Consider the following 24,388-nt stretch of genomic DNA (forward strand, 5'->3'; position numbering starts at 1 on the left):
ACACAGGGTTGGGGAGGGGTACTCCCAACACGCCCCACCAGTTTCCAGCCCCAGCCTGAGAAGAACCATGCTTTATAGTGGGCTCCTCTCTCTACTGCATGTCTACCACAACACTGTCTGTGGCTCCTCCTCCAGCCTGTGGATCTGAAGGCTCACAGAGAACACAGAGCAGTCTACTACTGTTCCGCCCCATTAGTGACCAGGAATGCTGAGGAGAGGTACAGCCTCTGGTATCGAGAGGTCAATCAATTTGTTTTAGAATGGTTTGAGGTTATTTAATTAATGGTTTTTAGTACTGTCGTTTTTTGTTTTTTTTTGGCCTCATATAGCATGGATAGTGAAACGAAAACACATTGGATAGAATGGGAAAGAGTCACTCAAGATGTGTGGGTGAGTCTTATCACCATTCTATAGGTTACGCGTACAGTAGAATGGCTTTTGCGGACCCTGAGAACCTGCATATTTCAGGGATTGTATTGTGGTGCATACATAGATAGTTACAACGCAACAAGCAATTGAGTTCTCATTGTTAATGTCCAATCCCTAACTGTGCCCTGTAAGTGGTGCTTGTGTTTCAGTGAGATTCTGCCTCCATTTCATGCACACACACGTTCAGCCGCTTCCACCCCTGCCAACCCCAGAGTGCTGTGCCCACACACACAAACAAACACACAGGTATTTGCATCGTCAACTAAATGCATTTAAGTATTTTTCATTGTGAAAAACAATGGGGACAGCACTGTTGAAATAACTGCTGTTTGATGCCTAGTAATCATTTATCAATAATCTCATCCCATTTTGCAAAGTAGGGTTTACCCTATCTCTGTTTTGCTAAGTGTTCTATTGTCCTAAATGTAAATGATGCAGACAAATGTGGTCCAATTTAAGGAATGGGAGACATGATGACCTGGATGCAAGTCTGAGTGTTCACAGACAATAACCGAAAAAGTGCTTCAGGTGCTGCAATATATTTATTTGTTTTGAAAATCTACAATACCAGTCAAAAGTTTGGACACACCTACTCATTCAAGGGTTTTTCTTTATTTTTACTATTTTTTACATTGTTGAATAATAGTGAAGACATCAAAACTATGAAATAACACATATGTAATCATTTAGTATGCAAAAAAGTGTTAAACAAATCTAAACATATTTGAGATTCTTCAAATAGCCAACCTTTGCCTTGATGACAGCTTTACACACTCTTGGCATTCTCTCAACCAGCTTAATGAGATAGTCACCTGGAATGCATTTCAATTAACAGGTGTGCCTTGTTAAAAGTTAATTTGTGGAATTTCATTCCTTCTTAATGCGTTTGAGCCAATCAGTTGTGTTGTGACAAGGTAGGGGGTATACAGGAGATAGCCCTATTTGGTAAAAGACCCAAGTCCATATTATGGCAAGAACAGCTCAAATAAGCAAAGAGAAACGACAGTCCATCATTACTTTAAGACATGAAGGTCAGTCAATACGGAACATTTAAAGAACTTTGAAAGTTTCTTCAAGTGCAGTCGCAAAAACCTTCAAGCGCTATGATGAAACTGGCTCTCATGAGGACCGCCACAGGAATGAAAGACCCAGAGTTACCTCTGCTGCAGAGAATAAGTTCATTAGAGTTACCAGCCTCAGAAATTGCAGCCCAAATAAATGCTTCACAGAGTTCAAGTAACAGACACATCTCAACATCAACTGTTCAGAGGAGACTGTGTGAATCAGGCCTTCATGGTAGAAATGTTGCAAAGAAACCACTACTAAAGGACACCAATAATAAGAAGAGACTTTCTTCGGCCAATAAACACGAGCAATGGACATTAGACTGGTGGAAATTTGTCCTTTGGTCTGGAGTACAAATTGGAGATTTTTGGTTCCAACCGCCGTGATTTTGTGAGACGCAGTGTGGGTGAATGGATGATCTCCGCATGTGTATTTCCCACCGTAAAGCATGGAGGAAGAGGTGTTATGATGTGGGAGTGCTTTGCTGGTGACATTGACTGTGATTTATTTAGAATTCAAGGCACACTTAACCAGCATAGCTACCACCGCGTTCTGCAGCGATACGCCATCCCATCTGGTTTGGGCTTAGTGGGACTATCATTTGTTTTTCAACAGGACAATGATCCAACACACCTCCAGGCTGTGTAAGGGCTATTTTACCAAGAAGGAGAATGATGGAGTGATGCATCAGATGACCTGGCCTCCACAATCCCCCGACCTCAACCCAATTGAGATGGTTTGGGATGAGTCGGATGGCAGAGAGAAGGAAAAGCAACCAACAAGTGCTCAGCATATGTGGGAATTCCTTCAAGACTGTTGGAAAAGCATTCCAGGTTAAGCTGGTTGAGAGAATGCCAAGTGTGTGCAAAGCTGTCATCAAGGCAAAGGGTGGCTATTTGAAGAATATCAAATATCAAATATATTTTGATTTGGTTAACACTTTTTTGGTTACTACATGATTCCATATGTGTTATTTCATAGTTTTGATGTCTTCACTATTATTCTACAATGTAGAAAATAGTAAAAATAAAGAAAAACCCTGGAATTAGTAGGTGTGTCCAAACTTTTGACTGGTATTGTACATTGGAGACATTTTCTGCCTCCTTCAATGGTCAATATCAGATGTTTTACATTTTACATTTTAGTCATTTAGCAGACGCTCTTATCCAGAGCGACTTACTGTTAGTGAGTGCATACATTTTCATACTGGCCCCCCGTTGTCTGTGAGAATAGATCTAAAAACATGTTTAAAACATGGATATCTGTGGAGGACGGACAAATGGACAGACAGACCGTAAGAACCATATATGATAGAGAAGTAATGGTTTTGTTATTTAACATGAGGAGCCTATTTAATGAACTCAGTTTCAAACTCACTAGATGGCTTGCATCAATCACTTTCCCATAGTCTTCCATTATTTAAATCTAGTTGAAGTGTCATACATGCTATTTGTATATGAATGTGTCCATGAAGTTCATATTAGTCATGTCAGGGGTTTTTGTTCACATCAAATGTGTGGCTTGTAATCCTGGTGTCTTGATATCATTAATAACTAACTATAGTCCATTCTCCATTTTAATATAAAACACTGATTACAATAGGGAATGTTAATTAAACTTGGTGTATCCTAACACCAAGTCAATTTGTGCACAACATCAATACAGACAAAACGGTCATTGTTTGTAACACAGCTGACAATCAAGTATCTCTTAGACTTTTTTAAGTGGCCTTTGATGTAAGTACCCTTTTGAAAGCCACACAATAGACCTGGAGCTGTGCCAGGGAAATGGTGGATTTTCTGAATCTTAAAAGGATGTAACTTGGCAACATTGAGCCTGTCCAACACCCTCCACCCTATCCCCCCAAATCCCCAACCTTCTCACTGTGGGCACTGTATTTATCAGACATTCAGCTCTGCATTGATTATTATTGTGTTATTAATAACACAGACGATTATTATGATGATGATGATGATGATGGAGATGGATGAATACTCGGTCACTACTTCACTCTAGTTACAGTGTGGACTTCAGTTACCACAATGTCAAAGGTCATTGACAGAATTTGAACTCTATTAGGCTTTTGTAATTATTCTCAGGGAGCATTCTGTTCACATTCTCCACTGCTGTCTTTCCCTGCATGCCTCTTTAGCTCCCACTGTGCTACATGATCAAAACCTGTCACACAAATTGTTTGTTTTTGTTTTTACATGGTTTTAAAGATATGTCTTACCTGACGCCAGGTATGATTTTGACCATTGTTCTCACCAAGTCATCACCTGGATATAATATATTAAGATGCCATTGTTTGATGCCACTTTTAATGTATACATGTTACATTTTAACCTGACATTGGATTGACATCTGGGCAGGTGGATGATCCACCTCTGATGCCTGAACTTGCCCAGGGGCTTATCGGCTGGCTGAAGCCCCTATTAGTGCCATTGTGGCCTGGTTACCATAAAAATATGACTGGTGCCTTTAAAAGATCATTGATATAGGCTTGATCTCTGTGAAATTTTACTTCTGACTTTAAAGATGATCTCATATCTGCTCGAAAAACTTCTGTAGCTTGCACAACTGAAATGGTCAATTTCTCCTGATCTACCCATAGTAAATATCAATTATCAAGTAGTTTAAAGCTACAACAACACTGATAGTCGTTTTTCATGTATTGGTTGGTTTATGAAAATCAAATGCACAGTTTTGTATTCTACTTTTGTTTGTGGTTCTTCTATGCTGCTGCACCACTATCTTCACAGTTCATGTCATTCATGTTTAGCTGTTTGTATCAGATAGAATTGTGGAGTCATTAAACAGTGATGGTTAAAACGCCAAAAACATATGTCCTTTTTTTGTGAACAATTGTTTTTATTGGATCAAGTCAAAGGCAATACAATCAACAAATCAACCTTAGGGGATTGGAAATGATGCAGACAATTACATTGATGGAAGCTACAATCTATCTTAAAGCAATATTAAAGCTGATCTACCCCCGAAAGGAAAAAATGAAGAACAAATAATAATACAAAAATCAACCTTCTTCCTGTACTATTAAGCCAGGTAAACCAATTGATGGCTCAACAAAAAAGACGGTTTTTCACTTACCCACTGTGATGTATAGTTTTTAAAAGAACACTGGTCCTTCCCTCCCTGACCCAACCCCATTCCCTCCATCCACAAGGATGTCCTGTTCAGAAGTTGTTTTTACAGAAACATTATCACCCTTTATTTCCATTAGTGCTTGCACCCTCTGAGAATAGCCTACACCACACCAGCAGGGCCAAGCTGTTTTGTTATCTGTCCTGTCCACTCGGTATCTTCCCTGGGTGGACAGACACAGGAGAAGTCCCAAATTGCACTCTATTCCCTTTATAGTGCGCCCATAGTGCACTACAGTATATAGGCAATAGGGTGGCATTTGGGATGCACCCACAGCTCCCCAACGTCATGTAACCTAACTGGGGCCAGTGCTTACTTAGCAGTACATAGCTCTGGGATCAGCGGACCTTGCTGCTGTGGTGGCCACTGAGAAAGTGAGTCATGACTTCTAGCTGGTTATGGACCCACAGGTCAGGAGGAGTCCTGGGGATGGGGAAGTAGTTACAACAGGGCCTTCAAACAGCCAATCACTGTGGCTGTGGACTCAGATAGGCTCTGAACACTAATAGGCTTGTCTGACCAGAATGCTGTGTGCTCCCAGCTGGTTCCTTCCTTCCAATCGGGATCATCTGATTTATTGTGTGTGATTAGAATGCTGTGAACAGCTGTGTAAATATACAGCGCTCCATATCAAACAAATTCAAGAAGACAGCCCACATTGTCTGTGTCTGCCCTAAAAGGGCCTTAGCAAGAGGCTCAGCAGAGCTGACAAAGCTATGAAATATATAACACATTTAATAAGAATTGCCTGTAGTTAGTGGTTATGCATTAGCAATATTACATACAGTAGTAATATAGGCTTTTGTTGCTGTTCCGCCCGATGCAAGGGCCTCATGCCACAATGATAAACCAATGTGATCTGAATAATTGTTTATCATAATGAAAATTCCATCCAGTCAGTTGAATATCCTGCCTCCTGTTTCACTCTGTAAAGTGGCCTTGATGTCTGTCTGTGGGACTGTTTCCTCATGGTGTGGGGCCGTGCTCCTCTGTCTTTGTACTAGCTGACACAGACATCCTGTTGACAGAGCTAAGACAGGATAAGGCTTGGCAGAGCTGCAGAGAGAGGAGCTCAGCTACTGATTCCTGGTACAACATGAAATAAAGCACACCCATATTAAAACTCCCAGTGAATTACAGAATTTCATATGGTGTTTTAATTAGACATGGAAACATTTCATCTTTAAAATCTGTTTGAAATTACTTTCATGGAAAGATTACAGCTTTAGAATGCAAAGGTCTTTCAAAATCACATCAGAGCTAAAAAGAGCAGCTGCTGCTTTGAGGTAGATGTGTTCAGTGCTGTTTCTAGGCATAAGCGGCATAAGCAGCTTTTTTGTTTGTTTTGGAAGTAAATCGGGGTCTCAACTTAGTAGATACACTATACAGTATATACAAAAGTGTGTGGACACCGCTTCAATTTAGTGGATTCGGCTATTTCAGCCACACCCGTTGCTGACAGGTATATAAAATCGAGCACACAGCCATACAATCTCCATAGACAAACATTGGCAGTAGAATGGCCTTACTGAAGAGCTCAGTGACTTTCAACGTGGCACTGTCATAGGATGCCACTGTCCAACAAATTTCTGCTCTGCTAATTGTAAGTGCTGTTACTGTGAAGTGGAAGTGTCTAGGAGCAACAACGGCTCAGTCACGAAGTGGTAGGCCACACAAGCTCAAAGAACGGGACCACCAAGTGCTGAAGTGCATAGCGCATAAAAATTGACTGTCCTCGGTTGCAACACTCACTACCAAGTTCCAGACTGCCTCTGGAAGCAACGTCAGCACAATAACTGCTTGTCAGGAGCTTCATGAAATAGGTTTCCATGGCCAAGCAGCCATGCGCAATGCCAAACGTTGGCTGGAGTGGCGTAAAGTTCACTGCCATTGGACTCTGGAGCAGTGTAAACACGTTCTCTGGAGTGATGAATCACGCTTCACCATCTGGTAGTCCGAAGGATAAATCTGGGTTTGGCAGATGCCAGGAGAATGCTACCTGCCTGAATGAATAGTGCCAACTGTAAAGTTTGGTGGAGGAGGAATAATGGTCTGGGGATATTTTTCATGGTTTGGACTAGGCCCCTTAGTTCCAGTGAAGGGAAATATTAATGCTACAGCGTCCAATGACATTCTAGACGATTCTATGCTTCCAACTTTGTGACAACAGTTTGGGGAAGGCCCTTTCCTGTTTCAGCATGGCAATGCCCCCGTGCACAAAGTGAGGTCCATATAGAAATGGTTGGTCGAAATCGGTGTGGAAGAACTTGACTGGACTGCACAGAGCCCTGACCTCAACCCCATTGAACAGCTTTGGGATGAATTGGAAAGCCAACTCCGAGCCAGGCCTAATCAGTGTTCGACCTCACTAATGCTCTTTTGGCTGAATGGAAGCAAGTCTCCGCAGCAATGTTCCAACATCTAGTAGAAAGCCTCCCCAGAAGAGTGGAGGCTATTATAGCAGCAAAAGGGGGACCAGCTCCATATTAATGCCCATGATTTTGAAATGAGATGTTCGACGAGCAGATACTTTTGGTCATATAGTGTAGCTAGTAGAATACACAACCTGCAATTTCAAAATTTGGTAGTGCATCAGCAGTTATGTCTGTCACTGACAGTTACTGAATTAGCCCATGTCAGCTAACATTTTATAGATTGCTAGGTAAGTTAGTCTAGCCAGCTATCTAAACCTTATAAATAAAATGTCTACTGATAAATATTTACCTGGCCATAATTGTAAGCAAATACAATACAATACAATATTTTTGGTTATTGAAAATATATTTCACAGCGGTTTAGATGGTACAATGATTCTCAACACTTGCATGTTTTGTCACATAAACTGCAATTAGGCGAACTATTAGAATTTCAGCAACCAGGAAATGGCGGAGTAAGTGTTGAATCTGTTAAATCAAAATGCATGTCTATCATCTCATGTAACAAATTTACTACAAGAGATGTATTTACCCTGCTCTGACAGATGAGGGTGTACATTGGTCAGATATTCTCAAAGCCTAGAATCACAATGTCTCAGCAGGTGGCGTCGTTGCTTTCTGTGATGAAACTACCCAACTGGCCTAAATAAGTAGATACATTATAAACGTAACACTTTCACTCTACCAGAAACATTGGGCAATAATGTATTTAAGTGTACATGAAACTGACAGTATTTTAAGATAACATTTTAGTTTTAAAAATATATATTTAGTTCAACATATTGCATATTTGGCATCATCAGTCATCACAACATTGTTTGAGGATTTGAGCACACCGCCATTGGTGTATGTTGGACGCCCCGCCCATGGAGGCGGTGCCGTAATTCACAGTGAAGGAGCTAGTGTAAACATTGGCATCTGACAGTGCAGCAGTGAGCTGCTGTGTCTACGTACAAAGCGTTGTTTCAGAGAACAATTAATATTTACTTAAAGTAGCCAACTGTATCAGACTGTTTCGAATGGAGACCAGACAACAGGGTGAGTGAGCGTTCAAACTCTCGAAAAATATATAATAATATGTTGCACATTGTGGATTTTTGTTGTTGCATTTATTCAATTGTGTATTTCGCCTATTTGTTACTTACAATTAGCAGAGAGATTAACGAAAACTATTGTTACTGAATTCATAGCCTTAACACAAATATAAATAACCTTATTAAGCAGTTTAGCTTTAATATGGGATGATAGTCTTGATAGGTGAACTTATGCGTCAACTTTTAATAAATTCTGCCTCAAAGGACAAAAAGTGTATCAATAGAGTAGCCATTTTCGACCAGTTATCTACTTAATGTAGCACGTGGTTAACTTCCCATTTTTGTCCAATAGAGAGCGTTAGTAATGGCGTCGTTTTGTAGGCACTTAACTCTGCCATGGTTCGTTGGACAAAGCCTATGGGAAAATGAATGGTGTTTTTGTAATGTTTTTGGATAAACGCCTAAAATAAAGTCTGTGGTAAACACAGGCTTAGGAGATCTTATACGTTTTGTTCTATGAGATAATCTTCATCAGCTAATGTCACTTTTAGAATTTTGAAGCATTTATGGAATTTAATAAAGCACATAAAGGCTTCATAATTCATAAAAATCATTTTAACAGACTGATATTTTTATGTCATAGAACAAAACGTATAAGATCTAAGCCTATGTTAACCTCAGACCTTATTTTCAGCGTTAATCCCAAAACCCTATGCTTTCCCCATTCATTTTCTCCATAGAAATGGCTGAATGAACCAGAGGTAACATATTTCTGGGTTTTAGGACTACAAGCTGGTGAGCTCTATGTGCAACATCATTGCAACATGGTAACAAAATATCAAGTTCATGTGGATGTAATATTGCTCTGTCCCTCTGTTAGGTTCAAATACATTTTGCAAACCATGACTGGCTCAAGGCCACCTATTTTCCCTTCCCACCGTGGCCATCTGACCAAATAATTGAAACCTTGTGACCATAGATATTCTGCTTTGGAGAGCCTTTCTTTGTAGTTGGCCCTATTATCCAAATAGCAACATGGCTGTCTTAACTTGTGCACACTGGATTATCAGTTGAATACTGGCTATTATAATCAACTTTCTGGTTCAAACAAGGTATAGGCATTTTTTTTATCAACCTCAGGTTATCAGGTTACAGTTAGCCTGAATGGACACTGTAACCTACAGTATACACCAATCGTGTGTGTGCCTGTGTGTGTGCATTCCTTGTTTGTGTGTAACTTACTATTTTGTATTTCACCCCATTCATTGCCTAATGGACATCAAATGCATCATCATCAGAGCTGTACTCTAGTGTACTGAGCGACTCTAGTGTACTGAGCGATGGTGCAGGGGAATGGGGTAAGACCTCATATATTCAGATGAGTGGGTTATGCCCAGTGGGTTTTAGGTGCATCTGCAACCTGAAGGTGAAAGGCCTTTGATCTGTAGACTAGACTACTTCCCCTGTTATTACAGTAGTTGCAGTATTTTGGGCCCACATTGGAACAGTAAACATCTGCAGCATCAATTGCATATGTATTATACTTTCAAGATTGTAATAGCATGTGCCAATAAATAGAATGGATTGGATTTATATCCATTAATTTGTCTTGATGCAGCACAATTGAACCAGAAAATAGGCCAATGTCTTCTTGATATGTTTCCTGGCCCCATAGATAGATAGACTCCCATTTTAGAATACTCCAGTTCTCTTGCAGTCAGTTGCATGCTGTGTTTGAGCTGAATGTTTTAGGTCTTGTGGTGTTTCCAATTAGTAAATGTTCCCTGTACGCATAGAACCTCTGTAAATGAATTGCCTAACCAGGGTCAACTTCATCAGGCAAAGCATGAAACACCAATGATTTAAACATTTTTTCATCTGTGTATGTGATAGAAATGTTTTGGGGCATTTGTTTTACAGCATTTCTTCTCTGGGTATGAACATGTTTTAACCATAGACTATATGTTTAGAACATGTGACCTCCCTTGACAAAGTAGCATAGGCCTATCTATCTTATCAATTATTACTAATTTCATTAAAGGAATATAATCTTTCCCCCTTGTTTCTGCTACCAAATGAAGAGAGAGGACAAGGACATCTCAGGACAGGTATGCTGCTTCTCTGTTTACCTGACTGCCCTTCACAGAAATGTTCAAGTGATGTGGAGGAATGCAGTATCCCTGATTCATGTTTTAAATCTGTCTCTTTATTGTGAATGAATGAATGACTGCACTCACTTTCACCACACTTTGGCCCCTGGGTTGTAGAGTAAAACCATGATGCCTTTGAGAACCTAGCATGTGAAAAAGAGAGTGTATTTCTCCAGCTCTGGCCCCTGTGCTGCTGAATATGATGAGTGTGAGTTGGGTGAGGATGAGTTGTCACACCACAGTCACTTTCACCACACTTTGGCCCCTCCACCAATTGTATAAAAACACCCCTGACAGTGTTAATTCACCTGATGAGTTTGAGAGCAACCATTAGATGAAGTTGCAGTCAAAGGACTATCTGAAATGGTATCTTTGATTTAGCTAGCTATCGCACTGCTTAATTCTGCTGTGGCTGAGGTGAAGGACTTTGGTAAATCTAGTTGGATAATCCCAGGGGAAAATCCCACTGATTACTACAGCCAGGCCAGAAATGATGTAACAGGCCAAGATGACGGCCTAAAATGGAAGCAAAAATGGGAACCAATTTCCAGAGAACTTAATATGTTTATTTACTAAATGATAATTTTTTTTTACCATGGTTATGAGGGATCTCATTATTGGTAAGGGGACTGGGGATAATTTCCAGTAACATTTCCAGTTGTGTTTGCTGTCTGCTGAGTCTGACACACTTCGTTAAGCTTACAGGATTTGTTTCCTCAGTCATTACAGAATGCAGGTCATTTTACTGCATGAGTCAACTCGTAGTATGCGCTCCAGCAGGTATATCTCACTGGTCATCCCCCAAAGCCAACACCTCCTTTGGCCGCCACTCCTTCCAGTTCTCTGCTGCTAATGACTGGAACGAACTGCAAAAATCTCTGAAGCTGGAGACTCTTATCTCCCTCACTAACTTTAAGCATCAGTTGTCAGAGCAGCTTACCGATCACTGCACCTGTACACAGCCCATCTGTAATTAGCCCACCCAACTACCTCATCCCCATATTGTTATTTATTTTGCTCATTTGCACCCCAGTATCTCAATTTGCACATCATCTTCTACACATCTATCACTCCAGTGTTAATACTAATTGTAATTATTTTGCACTATGGCCTATTTATTGCCTTACCTCCATAACTTGCTACATTTGCACACACTGTATATATATTTTCTGTTGTATTTTTTACTTTATGTTTTGTTTTACCCCATATGTAACTCTGTGTTGTTTTTTTTATCGCACTGCTTTGCTTTATCTTGGCCAGGTCGCAGTTGTAAATGATTAGGTTAATCTCAGGTCTCCAGGCAGAGGACTGATTTCGTGTGAACAACATAAGGCTAGCTGTCAATGCTAACTACAGTGTCTGTGGATAAGGGTTGTAGAGTAAAACCATGATGCCTTTGAGAACCTAGCATGTGAAAAAGAGAGAGTGTATTTCTCCAGCTCTGGCCCCTGTGCTGCTGAATATGATGAGTGTGAGTTGGGTGAGGATGAGTTGTCACACCACAGTCACTGAGCTGCGGGGCTCCTACTTTCAGGACAACGTTGTGGGCGAGACTCGGCAAACGCCTCAGACAACCCAAACATGCTGACCCGGACTGGGAATGTGACAATGCCGGTTTTGGATGGGGCTGCAGAGCTCTGAAATAGATTCCCAAACCAGAGAGAGAAAACAGGGACAGATGTCCTTTAAGAGTTAATGTAGTGTTGCTGAACCCGTACTGATTGTGACGTGGTTCTGTGTTTACTCCTTGGCCAGAGTCTCTCTCTCTCTCTCCCTCATCCATGTATGTGATGGTCAATTGAATCAGACTGCGGCGTGGGAGGGGGCAGGGCCGGGGTGAGGTTTAGAGTCATGTAGTGCACCAGTAATGTGATGTTCAGGTGACAGGTTGCCATGAAATCAAGAGGCAAGTCACGAGCCCATCAACCCACTCTTAATCAAGCGTGCATGATTTCCTGTTAATGCTCTTTGATATTGATTACCATATAGATTTTTTAATGAACCTGAGCCAATGTTAATGTATCTAGGGTAGGGACATCTTTCAGGGCCCCGGGAACAATGCTGATGGATGGAACCTCACATTGGCAACACAAACAACATAACTTTTGTACCAGTGTGTGGATACTGTCTATGGTCCTCTAAGGTAAAGACAGGGATTGTTTGCGGATTTAAAATGAGTCAGCCATGTGTTGAAGGATTTAAGTGTCTTAAGGACAACAAAAGGATTCAATCAATGATAATGATTAGGTTTGCTTGTCTGCATGGGAAGTTGCTAAGCAACGTACTCTTACCCCATCACAGTGAAACATAGAAACAGTTGTTCAAACTGAAATTGTCCCATTCTAGAGAAATAGGATAAAGTCGTAGAGAAATCAACATTTTACATTTGAGTCATTTAGCAGACGCTCTTATCCAGAGCGATTTGCAATTAGTGCATTCATCTTAAGATAGCCAGGTGAGACAACAACATATCACAGTCGTATAAAGTACATTTCTCCTCCACAAAGTATTTATCAGCAAAGTCAGTGCTAGTAGGAAAAGACAAGTGCAGGTTATTATTATTATATATATATTTTGTATGATCAAATAACCAAGAGAATGCTATGGGGAGAGAGACTGGTTGTTATACTCTTAAATACATATACTATTAGAGGCACTGAGGCCAGGCAAGATGACAATAGAGAAGAGAGTGATGCAGTAGAAGAGTACTAGAATGTATACTGTGTACATAGTGTGGCTCCAAGCAAAGGGATCCGCTCCAAAGGCTTCTGATGAGAAAGTGATTGGGTTATGTGGCCAAACTGCATCACAAGCTCTGTGCCACGCCACTCCAATCATCTGCTGATGTAATGAGAGGCCAGGCCTCAAAGATGTGACTCCTGCATGTTTGTTGTCCTCTTTGTCTGGACAAAAACATCCCCTAGCTACGGTCATCTTAGGGCACTGGTCGCTGCTCAATAACATCTCTTAGGTTTAGATGTCATGTTATATTTAAGAAATAAGGCCAGAGGGGGTGTGGTATATGGCAAATATACCCGTACTGTTCTTAAGCACGACGCAACGTGGAGTGCCTGGATACAGCCCTTAGCCGTGGTATATTGGCCATATACCACAAACCCCCGAGGTGCCTTATTGCTATTATAAACTGGTTACAAATGTAATTAGAACAGTAAAAATAAATGTTTTGTAATACCCATGGTATATGGTCTAATATACCACAGCTGTCAGCCAATCAGCATTCAGTGCTCGAACCACCCAGTTTATAATATGTTATTATGTCCTGGCCTTATGTTGCTGGTGATTGAAATAGTATCAAAAGCTCAGAGCCTTTCACCCTAAGTCCTTGGGATTTCTATTCTGTTTACATTCCCAGGTGTATTACTGTAGCCTAGTATAGAATTTAAAGCCAGGGTCTTTTAACTGTACTTATATTATGCAGTGATAAGAGAGTAATGGTTGTAGGGACAGACATTGAAGTTGCACAAAATTAGGTCGAAATTGGGTAAAGCTATACTCCCAATTTGAGTTCAGATTCACTTTATTAATGGCTGATCTAATCTGCTGAGGGTACACCATGCCGGGGCTTTGGCCATTACTTCATCCGTCTGTGCATCAGACATTTCTGAGCAGGGCTGCAGATATTGATCAAACACTCAGTGCTTCACATACCAGGAAGTTGTTTGTCTGGTTTAGCTTTTATTGTAACTGGAAACACACGCATGCACGCAAACGCACACATATTGTCATGCAGTTAGATCACTATTAGGTTCCAGAAACCATTGAAATAAACAACAAGCAATAGATTTGTGCTCCTATTTACACATTGATTCATGTTAGTTAGAACTATTGACCTTTTTAGTAGAGATAGATAAGAAACAACATACTGGACAGTTACTCTAATAGATAACTGGTGGCCTTATGGAAGGGGATAAGCATGACTTTTCTCTAGACTATCCAGAACATATCTTAACTTGACATGTCTAAAAATAAACCTAGGATTGGAAATGGAAGCTCTAATGTAGATAATTACAGTCAGTGACTCTAAAGGTGGTTGTTAAACGTATGGTGAGGTCATGCTGGGAATATTGCCATTGTCACGGTGATGGAGGGTGGTATTCAGGTTAATTCTGGCTGTACTGTGGCCATGTTACTATGGCAACAGATGGGTGGGTCTGCCTTGCTGTAGCCTGATCATCTCTTCGAGTTAGACCATTTGACCGCAGGGTGCTTGAGTTTATTTGTTATTTGCAAAAACATACTTTATGTGATTGTCTCTCCACTATACACAGAGTGTACAAAACATTAGGAACGCCTCCTCTTTCCATGACATAGACTGACCAGGTGATTCCAGGTGAAAGCTTTGATCCCTTATTGATGTCACTTGTTAAATACACTTCAATCAGTGTCAATGGAGGGGAGGAGACCGGTTAAAGAAGGATTTGTAAGCCTTGAGACAATTGAGACATGGATTGTGTATGCGCCATTCAGAGGGTGAATGGGCAAGACAAAAGATTTAAGTGCCTTTGAACGGGGTATGGTAGTAGGTGCCAGGCATACCGGTTTGAATGTGTCAAGAACTGCAAAGCTGCTGGGTTTTTCACACTCAACAGTTTCCCGTGTGTATCAAGAATGGTCCACCACCCAAACGACACCCAGCCAACATGACACAACTGTGGGAAGCATTGGAGTCAACATGGGCCAGCATCCCTGTGGAATGCTTTCGACACCATGCCCCAATGAATTTAGGCTTTTCTGAGGGCAAAAGAGGGTGCAACTCAATATTAGGAAAATGTTTTGTACATTCAGTGTATGTAAGTCTGAAGTGTCCTAACTTTTGGGCTTTATTTAGTGTTTAATCATCCATCTCTCCTCAGGTCTGCTGGACCCAGAGCCTTTAACAGAAGTAGATGAAGAAATGGTGTCAGAAGTGGACCTCCAAAACACTGTGACCGATGAGGAGAGGGAGGAAATATTGAGTGAACTCACTAAGGTAGTCCCTCTCGTCAGCACTTTTTACTGCTCTGTTTTTCAATGTTTAGCTTGGTATGTTGATGGAGTTGGATTCAGGAAAGCTCTATCTTGGAGATAGATACATTCTGTTCATCCATAGAGGTGAGAGATGGTTAAGAAGTTGGTACACTGATCTATCTCACATAGGCAAACTGTGTTGGACCATGGGAGAGAGATATTAACTGGAAAATAGGAGCGGAAGTAGAGGGCATTGTGAGTTATGTAAATCTTGGCAGCTCTATCGGCAGAGCTCTTTTGCATATTATGATTCCGCATCATTTGGGTTTACAGTTGTTTCCTCTGGTGTTGACCTCAGGCCAAATACACTACACTGTGTTATAAGGAAGAGCCAGTGTTCTGTACTTCAGTTCCCTCAGTTTATCACTATATTATTATTATTATTATTATTATTATTATAGTTCTATTACCAACACGTCTGTAACTGTAAGTACCTTTTGTAGCCATTTGTAGCATATTAGGCTACATCTAAGAAATATTCCTAAATTCCAAAATGAATTCTCTATACAGCAAATAAGGTAACACATGGAGACTTAAGCCCAAAGGGAAATTTGCATCACTCTCTTACTCATTTTCTCTTATGTCTTTAGTTCTCGCTCTTTCTTTTCTCTCTTTCTCTGTTTATCCCTCTAGTTAGAGGAAGAAATCTCCACCCTGAGGCAAGTGTTGGCCTCCAAAGAGAATCTTCACTCAGAGCTCAAAGCCAAACTGGGTATAACACCACTCAGTGAGCTCAAACAGAACTTCAACAGGAGCTGGTATGACATGCAGACTTCCACCGCGTAAGTACCCAACATAGTTCAGTGTGTGTATTACGCTTGAGTGGTATGTATCAAATATGTTGTTACATGCCGATGTGCATGGAGCCAGGGGGAAGGGGAATCTAAACTAGACTCCTATTGTTGCCATTCAAAGGCTGTCTCAGAGAAAGTGCATAAGTTTGGCATTTGGGAAGGAAAGGGAGAAATAACACTCACGCCCTCAAGATGTTTTGCTCCTGTCACCAGAGATTGCCTTTATGGGCATCACAGAGTGATGAATGTATGGATCCGGTCTGTTCAGGCTCATTGAGGCAGACAATGACAGGGAGCAAGCAGCCTATTAGTGCTGTGACATCTAAAGCAACACAGTGTTGCCTGACTGTCCACTGGAGCAGCCAGTCAAAACAAACAGCAGCTTCAGGCTATCTCTCTCTTTTATACTCTGATAAAAAATAATGTGTATCAGGCTAGAGGAACAGTTCTGACTGGGAAATACCCTGAATTATATATTAAGGGGAATGCTGATTTGTTTTGCAGAGCTCATATAGGTCAGTACTGTATATATAGCCATTTACAGTGAACAGCTATACCGTAGGCCTAAATTTCAGTCCTCCATCTCTGCCTGTGTCTCCATTGTAGCCTTGTATGTCCCTGGTTATTCAGTTACCAGAGTCACGCTTTAACTAGGCGCTCAAATAGGCAAAGCACCCCTCTCAAATCACCATTACCATGGTGAAGGGGAACTGCAAACCGCTAGGGCCAAGCAGATCTGGTGGTGCTGAGGGATCATTGGCTGGAGGGAGAGGAGAGGAATGGACCTCCACTGTGTAAATGCCACAACACACCTCCTCAATCTCCAGTCTCAACACCAATGCAAAACAAAGGCAACAGGACCAAGTGTAAAGGAGCTCAACAACAACAACATCATAACGGCTGAGCTGTATCTATTGTTAGTGTGGTTTGTTGTTGGCGTCAGTTGATGTTGATGTTAGGTGACAATATTTATCTTTCTCTCTCAGGCTTCTTCTCTCTTTTCTTTTATTTTCTCTATTCTCTCTCTCACTCTCACTCTCTCTCTCTCTCTCTCTCTCTCTCAGGTCTTTCTCACTCCAGGCGCCACACTAATTAGACTAAGTACTAAGTGAGCTGGAGGACCACATTTTTCTCATAATTACCTCCCACAGCAAAGCGTTAGCCAGATTAACGCATTGCACTTAATGCATCTCACAAATGCAGTTAGCTCTTTGTCTTGAAATAGCAGGACTTAAATCCGATAAGGTGATGGCATGGGCTGGTGCTCATGGAACTACAGGAGTTTCTTAGGTTTCCATGCAGTCTGTGTCTAATGCACTAAGCGGTAATCAGGCTCTAGGGGCTGAGGATCTGAGAGGTTGGAAGCCAGGCAGGCTGTAGACTAGCAGGCTTTTAGAACTAGAAAACAAAGAGGAAAATCAATGGCTTCCCTTTGTAGGCCAGCGCCCTAACAGTGGTATAAGCTGTACAAATAATCAAAGCGATGCTCTCCTCTGTTTCCCAGAGATTCTGCAGCATCAATAGGAGATAAAACACTGAGTCTTTGTTATCTGTGCCATGCTCCCCTCATCATGTTTTTATAGATGTATGAATCCCTGGCTGATTGTGATACTGAGCTGGAGTATCAGTTACAACCTGGCTCCGACTCTGACTATGAAACTAATCTGTGTGTGTGGAGTGAACAGTGCTCTGGACAGGGACAGGAAGAGAACAGGAGTGGCTGTCCTGTGGTATCCTGTCCTGTGGTATTATTTTCTGTGGTATCCTGTCCTGTGGGATCCTGTCCTGTGTCTGGTTTGATAATCACTGTCTTGTCTTATCATTTGGCCAGGTACAAAAAGACGTCGGAGACGTTGAGCACGGCAGGGCAGAAGACGTCAGCAGCTTTCACCACATTGGGAACAGCCATCAGCAGGAAGTTTGGGGATATGAGGTACGGTGTCTCTGGTGCCTATAGCAACCACACATCAACATCAAAATATTTAATATCCAATCAACTGAAGCCTTATGCCACAACTACATATTTTAGCCTACAGCTATTGAGACAGAATACAGGGGGCCTCCAGTCAGAATGACCATGCTCCTCCCTCATCTCAATTCTATGCAGCCAGTCTGTCGTGTGCCCAATCCTGACTGTTGCTAGGGTTGACCCAGACAGTCTGTTACAGGGGGCATGTTTGTGTTGCATAAGCCCAGAGTAAGCAGCTTTCTACAGGCCAGATTGGATGCAGGCCTGAGTGGGGAGTGGGGAGTGGGGGGGGGGGGGGGGGGGTCAGTAACCCTCTGGGTGGCTTCTGACCACTCTCTGCCCTGAATTGTGTTACCCTGACTGTGCAGGGTAACACAATGGAGATCCATTGCTGGCCAGTATGGTAGCTTTGCAGGGACACACTCAGCCACAGGGGAGCTATCATATCATAGACAGCTGGCCCTGGTGTCACTGGTAATGCAATACTCAGACTAGCCATGACAAAGAAAAACTGGGATTTACTGTTATCCCTGTCCATGTCGTTTAGTGTGTGTTGTAGGGGTGTCTTTGTTTTGTTCTTTTAACGTCGTCGTAATTATTGCATGATAATAACAAAATACTCACCACCGCAGGTTTTTAATAGTGTATTAACCAACCATTGTTATGTATAAAATCATGTTGAATAATAATCCAGAGAGACAAATAGACATTCCTTTATGTATTCCAGCATGTTTGGCCTTGAGTTAATGTATCCCAGAAGGTATGCCCCCTAGTGTGCATGTGTGTGTGCATGCAAATGAGTTTGTCCCTGTGTGTCCCTGTGTGGACCTTTCGTGTCAATTGAAAATACAGTACAACACGTTCTTTTCATAAACCCTGTTCACTATGTTGCCCAGTGAAATGTAAAAAAGGTGTGCCCTGACTTGCATTGGGTTTGAAATATGCTAAACCAAATATTTAGCTATGAGGAACCATGGAGAGCAAGGTACAGTATGTTGCCTGGGGTGATGTTTACTTGGGTGACTCCCTTGCACTACAGACTATAGGTTGTTCTAAATAGTTGCAACCCAAACATTTGCATTCTAATGCATAGTGTATACAGTACTGTAAGGATACAGTATATGGCATGATCACCAGAGCTTTGATGATTGTATCACGACTCAGGATATGACCCAGATGCAGACACAGGAGACGGATAGTACAGTTCTCAATAATAATTTATTAGAACACGGGGCAGGCAAAGGGCAAGTCGAGGACAGGCAGAGGTTCGTAATCAGGTCAGAGTCAGGCAGGTACAGGACAGCAGGCAGAATGGTCAGAACCGGGGAAACTAGGACATAAACACTTGAGAAACAAGTAAGACCTGACAAGACGAACTGGCAACAGACAAACAGAGGACACAGGTATAAATGCACAGGGGATAATGGGCGACACCTGGAGGGGGGTGGAGAAAAGCACAAAGACAGGTGAAACCGATCAGGGTGTGACAGATTGATTGGTTAACTGTGTGTGTGCACTGGATCTTTGAATTTGGCTTTTCTTGAATAGAAGTTTAATTAAACTCTTGCCGTGATTCAGAAATGAAGTAGCCTAATGTAAAGTATTGGTAGGACACTGGATACTGTCAGGATAAATGTCTTAAAATGTTTGTTTCTTCATCTCTTTCTATGCATCAAAAGATCAAATTCACTTGGGTAAGATATTGTGTTTTAGTGTTGTCAGTAGTATTCTACTTCTGATTTAGAGTCTGATATACGTGTTTGCAGTGACTGCACTGAAACTAGTCAGAAGACGAACAAAGGCCATTGCTTACGTAAATATGAGAGTAATTAAGATATAATGGTAAGAAGATGACTACCAACTGAATGGGATCGATTCCAGGAATCACCTGATTTGATTAGTCAGACAGACCGTTAGTTCCAGTGCAGTCACATTATAACCTACAGTGGATGTATATACCTTATAGTGAACTCCTCAGATCTGTAGCAAACTGACCAGTAGGCATGCATGACTTTGACTGCTGTTGACCATAGCATGTTTTACTTGTGGGTAGTTCAGTATAGTTACATTGTAGATTATTTTTCTTTCTCTTTTGTACCTTGTGTAGATGTAGCTCTGTAGAAGTTGTTAGTCATAGAAATATTAATGAGTCATCACTTAGATGATACGGCATGATGAAGTTGTCTAAGAAAATATATATTACAGTATAAGCCATTAGATTCCTCTAAAATATATATATATATATTTTTTTTTAGGCAATCAGATGATGGGTAAATCTACATTATAGAAATGGCTAGAAAGTTGCCCTGCTGAATTACTGTAGACTAGAGGGAGTGCTTGCTGAGCCTGTACGTGTGGATGCGTGTGTGCTCTGTGATTTCTGCTTTCTGTAAATCCATGTTAATGATTTAACTCCTCTCTTACCTGGGACAGCTACTCTATCCGCCACTCAATGAGCATGCCTGTTATGAGGTAATTGTGTGTAGCCTACTTTGTGTGTAGTAATAGTTCATCCTCCACTAGATCCCCATCCTTAGCCACCCACCCATTCTTGTTGTCTTCAGGCTGAGTGTTTGTAAGCATTGTGAGGAGAATTGGTATTGGTTCAGAATTTATAGGTGAAACAGGCTTGCATTGTAACATTGGCATATCCGGCAGCAATCATCAGGACAAGATGAATACATTTCTAGCTATCTGACCTGTTTATCAAAAGATAAACGTGTGGAATCGTAATACTAGAAAAAGTGACCTTTCTATAACACTGAGCATACAGGACTTCTCAGTGTTTTGTTAACAGAGCACTGTAAATACAGGCAGCTTTAACAGAGCACTGTAAATACAGGCAGGTCTCCCGAGTTGCGCAGCGGTCTAAGGCACTTCATCTCAGTGCTTGAGGCATCACTACAGACCCCCTGGTTCGATTCCAGGATGTATCACAACCGGCCGTGATTGGGAGTCCCATAGGGCGGCGCACAATTGGCCCAGCGTCGTCCGGGTTTGGCCGGTGTAGGCCGTCATTGTAAATAAGAATTTGTTCTTAACTGACTTGCCTAGTTAAATAAAGGTAAAATAAATAAATAAACAGGCAGCTTTATTAGGTGTACACAAAAATACAGGTACAGACAGGCCTCCCGAGTGGCGCAGCGGTCTAAGGCACTGCAGTGCTTGAGGCGTCACTACAGATCCGGGTTCGATCCCGGGCTGTGTCGCAGCCGGCTGCGACCGGGAGACCCATGAGGCGATGCACAATTGGCCCAGCGTCGTCCGGGTTAGGGGAGGGTTTGGCCGGCTGGGATGTCCTTGTCCCATCGCGCTCTAGCGACTCCTGGGCGGGCCGGGCGCATGCACGCTGACACGGTCGCCAGTTATACGGTGTTTCCTCCGACACATTGGTGCGGCAGTGTGTCAAGAAGCAGTGCGGCTTGGCAGGGTCGTGTTTCGGAGGACGCATGGCTCTCGACCTTCGCCTCTCCCGAGTCCGTATGGTAGGTGCAGCGATGGGACAAGACTAACTACCAATTGGATCTCATGAAATTGGGGAGAAAAAGGGGTACAAATAATAATAATAATTTAAAAATCCAGGTGGCTCAGATAGATATAAAGATACGTGTTATATACTAAAGTAATGGTATTGTGTGAAACTGAACTGACTTTCATCCCATTAGGAACTCGCCCAGTTTCAAGTCCTTCGAGGAGAAGGTTGAAAGCACCGTTTCCAACATAAAGGTAATGTGAAACACAACACGTCAGAGCAATGACACAGAGCTATGAGAGAGATTTACATAATGTTGAAGTAAGCCTAGGGATTCAATCCGAGCGTGCTTTGTCCACAATGCGCGTATTAAAGGCAATGTTCCCGGGTTTGCTGAGGACACATTCATGGTAAATGCTGCATATCTCGCCTCAATCTGAATTTATCTTTAAATGGCGCCATTGCGGACAAAGCACAATCGGATTGATTCCCGGCCTAAGTAAAGTCAACATAAGGGAGTAAGCATTATGGAGGTCTTTCTTGTTAACTCCTTTCTTTTAAAGCTTCACTTCCTTTAGCTCAGGAAAACTTTTGGCTATTTTTACAGCTCAGCTAATTGAGGTTAAACACTACTCTCAGGAGAACAATTGCTACACCGTGAATGTGAGCATTTGAGCCTGATGTCGTAATCTCTGGTGTTCTAACAACCCTGCTGAAAGTTCAAATGGATTCTCGACAATAGCCTATTTTAAAATGTTGGTTTGTTTGTGTGCATTTCTGTGTTTGTTTTTGGATTTGGAGCAGACCAAGGTAGGAAGCCAAGGAGGTGGAGGGAGTTTTGAGGAGGTGTTGTCTTCAGCCGCCCACGCCAGTGCCCAAGAAACCCCCAGCAACAACCTGTCTGAGAGCAGTGATCATGAGAGGACCTGCTAGACCAGAGCCTGAAACAGACCTCCCCAGACCAGGATTAGCACTCTACTGCCCCTCACTGGCCCAGAGGCCACATTACATTACCTGATAAGGAGAGCATGACATATAGTAGGGCTATCTATCCAAAGCCCCATCAAGTACCAACAAATGTGTATTATCTAACCGTTTCCAATCCGTAAAACACTCCTGTCCTTGATATTTTATTACTATGAATACAGCTATTACCTTTTGTATTTAAAGAAAAATAAATGTTCTGTTTATATCAATGTATTTGATAAACAAAAAGTAGTGAATACTTTCTTCCCAATACTAAAACAACATTTTCATGATGATACCTACTTTCCAAGAGTGGACAGTCACATAATACTATTGGGGGAGGAAATTGTATTTGATACTAATACTTGAAATTGCAAGTGCTGGATTTGTAGGCCTATACTGCACTGTAAATGGGGCCCAAAGTAAGGCCATGTGCTGAAAATCTACTGAATACACTGTCATCCCAATGAATCGCACTCATAACGTATGCTTATAAGTCACAGCTGTCAGGCAGTGTAGATGCTTTGACACTTTGGGATGAAATGTCTATTTTTAAATGTGGTTATTTCTTCTGTTTATTACTGCTAATCTAAAATCATGGACCAAACAGCTGGTTTTCTATTTACAGAATTAACTTCGGTCATATGATTTTCTCCTCGTGTTTATTGTTTAAATTGTTTTTTTCTTGGTTGCTGTGGTTTTTAACTTAGTTGTGACAAGACGTTCATCGGACATTTAGGTGATAATGTTTTCAGACATTTTGTGACAAAGTTGTGTCAACAGCCGAGTTGCCCTCTCCTGAATGTGACTGTTGTAATACCCAAAGGTAATAACAGTTGTTGTAGTCTGTTCAGTCCTGTATAGCTCAGTTGGTAGAGCATGGCACTTGCAACGGTTGTGGGTTCGATTCTCTCGGGTGACTAGTATGGGGAAAATGTATGCACTCACTACTGTAAGTCAGTGTCTGCTAAATGACTTAAATGTAAATGTAGTCTTGCAACTTCTGCTTTTTTTTAACAAAACTGTTTCCCAGTAAGATTATAACACACTATAAATGTGTTTTCTGCAGTAGCATTATTAAACAATTTGTTGCAAACCAATCTAAGGTCATGTGTCGTTTGTCGCATATTACATTGAAATAAACTTAATTTACATGGCACTAAGCTACTAAAATAAAACACTCCAGCACACATTGTATTAAGACAGCCCAAACACATTTTGAAATGTACTGTAATTGACAAACAGCTTCCCATTGACTGAAGTACTTAAACTAATGCCTTTGTATAGAACATGTAAGGCTCTATTTCTGGCTGGCGTTAAGGCGGCGCTAGTGTCAAACGTACGTTAGTTTGCAATTTCGTCATGTGAAAACTGGCCACTGGCATTATCCATCCTTAACGCCAGGTTCGGCAATTTACCTGTCTAACATCAGTACGCTTGAGCTCAGATGGGAGGGGTGGAAATATGAGGTGTGTCCTTAACATGATCTACAGTGCTAATTTCAGGCAGCGCTGGTAGGGATATTTAAGACCAAACAAAAGCTGGTTTTAGCGGTAATGCAGTTGGTTATGACATACATTTTAACAGAGGAAACGAAGCCTATCCAGCCGTGAAGCACATTGCCCATATGCGCATGGAACAAGATGTGATTTGGTGCCTGTATACTTCATATTTAGAAACATAAAACACATGTTTTTCCCCATTTCGTTGTATTTTATTAAAAACCAAGCATAGCCTCCTCTCAATGAAGGCTGTTTTCTTTTTGTCCTGCCCAATGTAATCAAGTAAGACCGTCCATAAAGTGTTTGGCTGGTGAGACAGCTTGGAAATAAATCTTAATCACAAAAGCTTTATTAAAATATTAAGTTTGAGAGGAGAAAAACA

The 24,388-nt window shown here is 41.5% G+C and overlaps 1 protein-coding gene across 4 annotated transcripts; it reads left to right on the forward strand.

The window, feature by feature from the left end:
• The first annotated feature begins 7,992 nt into the window (after positions 1–7,992).
• On the forward strand, positions 7,993–23,604 carry LOC311107103 (tumor protein D53 homolog). Of its 4 annotated transcripts, none has more exons than XM_084149576.1 (7): positions 8,002–8,129; positions 10,207–10,233; positions 15,150–15,265; positions 15,937–16,085; positions 17,929–18,030; positions 21,732–21,792; positions 22,340–23,604. In XM_084149576.1, exons 1-7 carry the CDS (start codon positions 8,111–8,113, stop codon positions 22,469–22,471), a joined length of 606 nt encoding a protein of 201 aa, XP_084005702.1. In that variant the 5' UTR covers positions 8,002–8,110; the 3' UTR covers positions 22,472–23,604. The 4 variants fall into 4 exon arrangements, with proteins under 4 accessions (XP_084005704.1, XP_084005705.1, XP_084005702.1 ...); XM_084149577.1 differs by having other exon boundaries at positions 8,005–8,129; positions 22,343–23,604; XM_084149578.1 differs by lacking the exon at positions 10,207–10,233 and having other exon boundaries at positions 7,993–8,129.
• The last annotated feature ends 784 nt before the right edge of the window (positions 23,605–24,388 follow it).

The sequence above is a fragment of the Coregonus lavaretus genome (assembly GCF_964263955.1).
Source record: "Coregonus lavaretus genome assembly, chromosome: 31".
NCBI lineage: Eukaryota > Metazoa > Chordata > Actinopteri > Salmoniformes > Salmonidae > Coregonus > Coregonus lavaretus.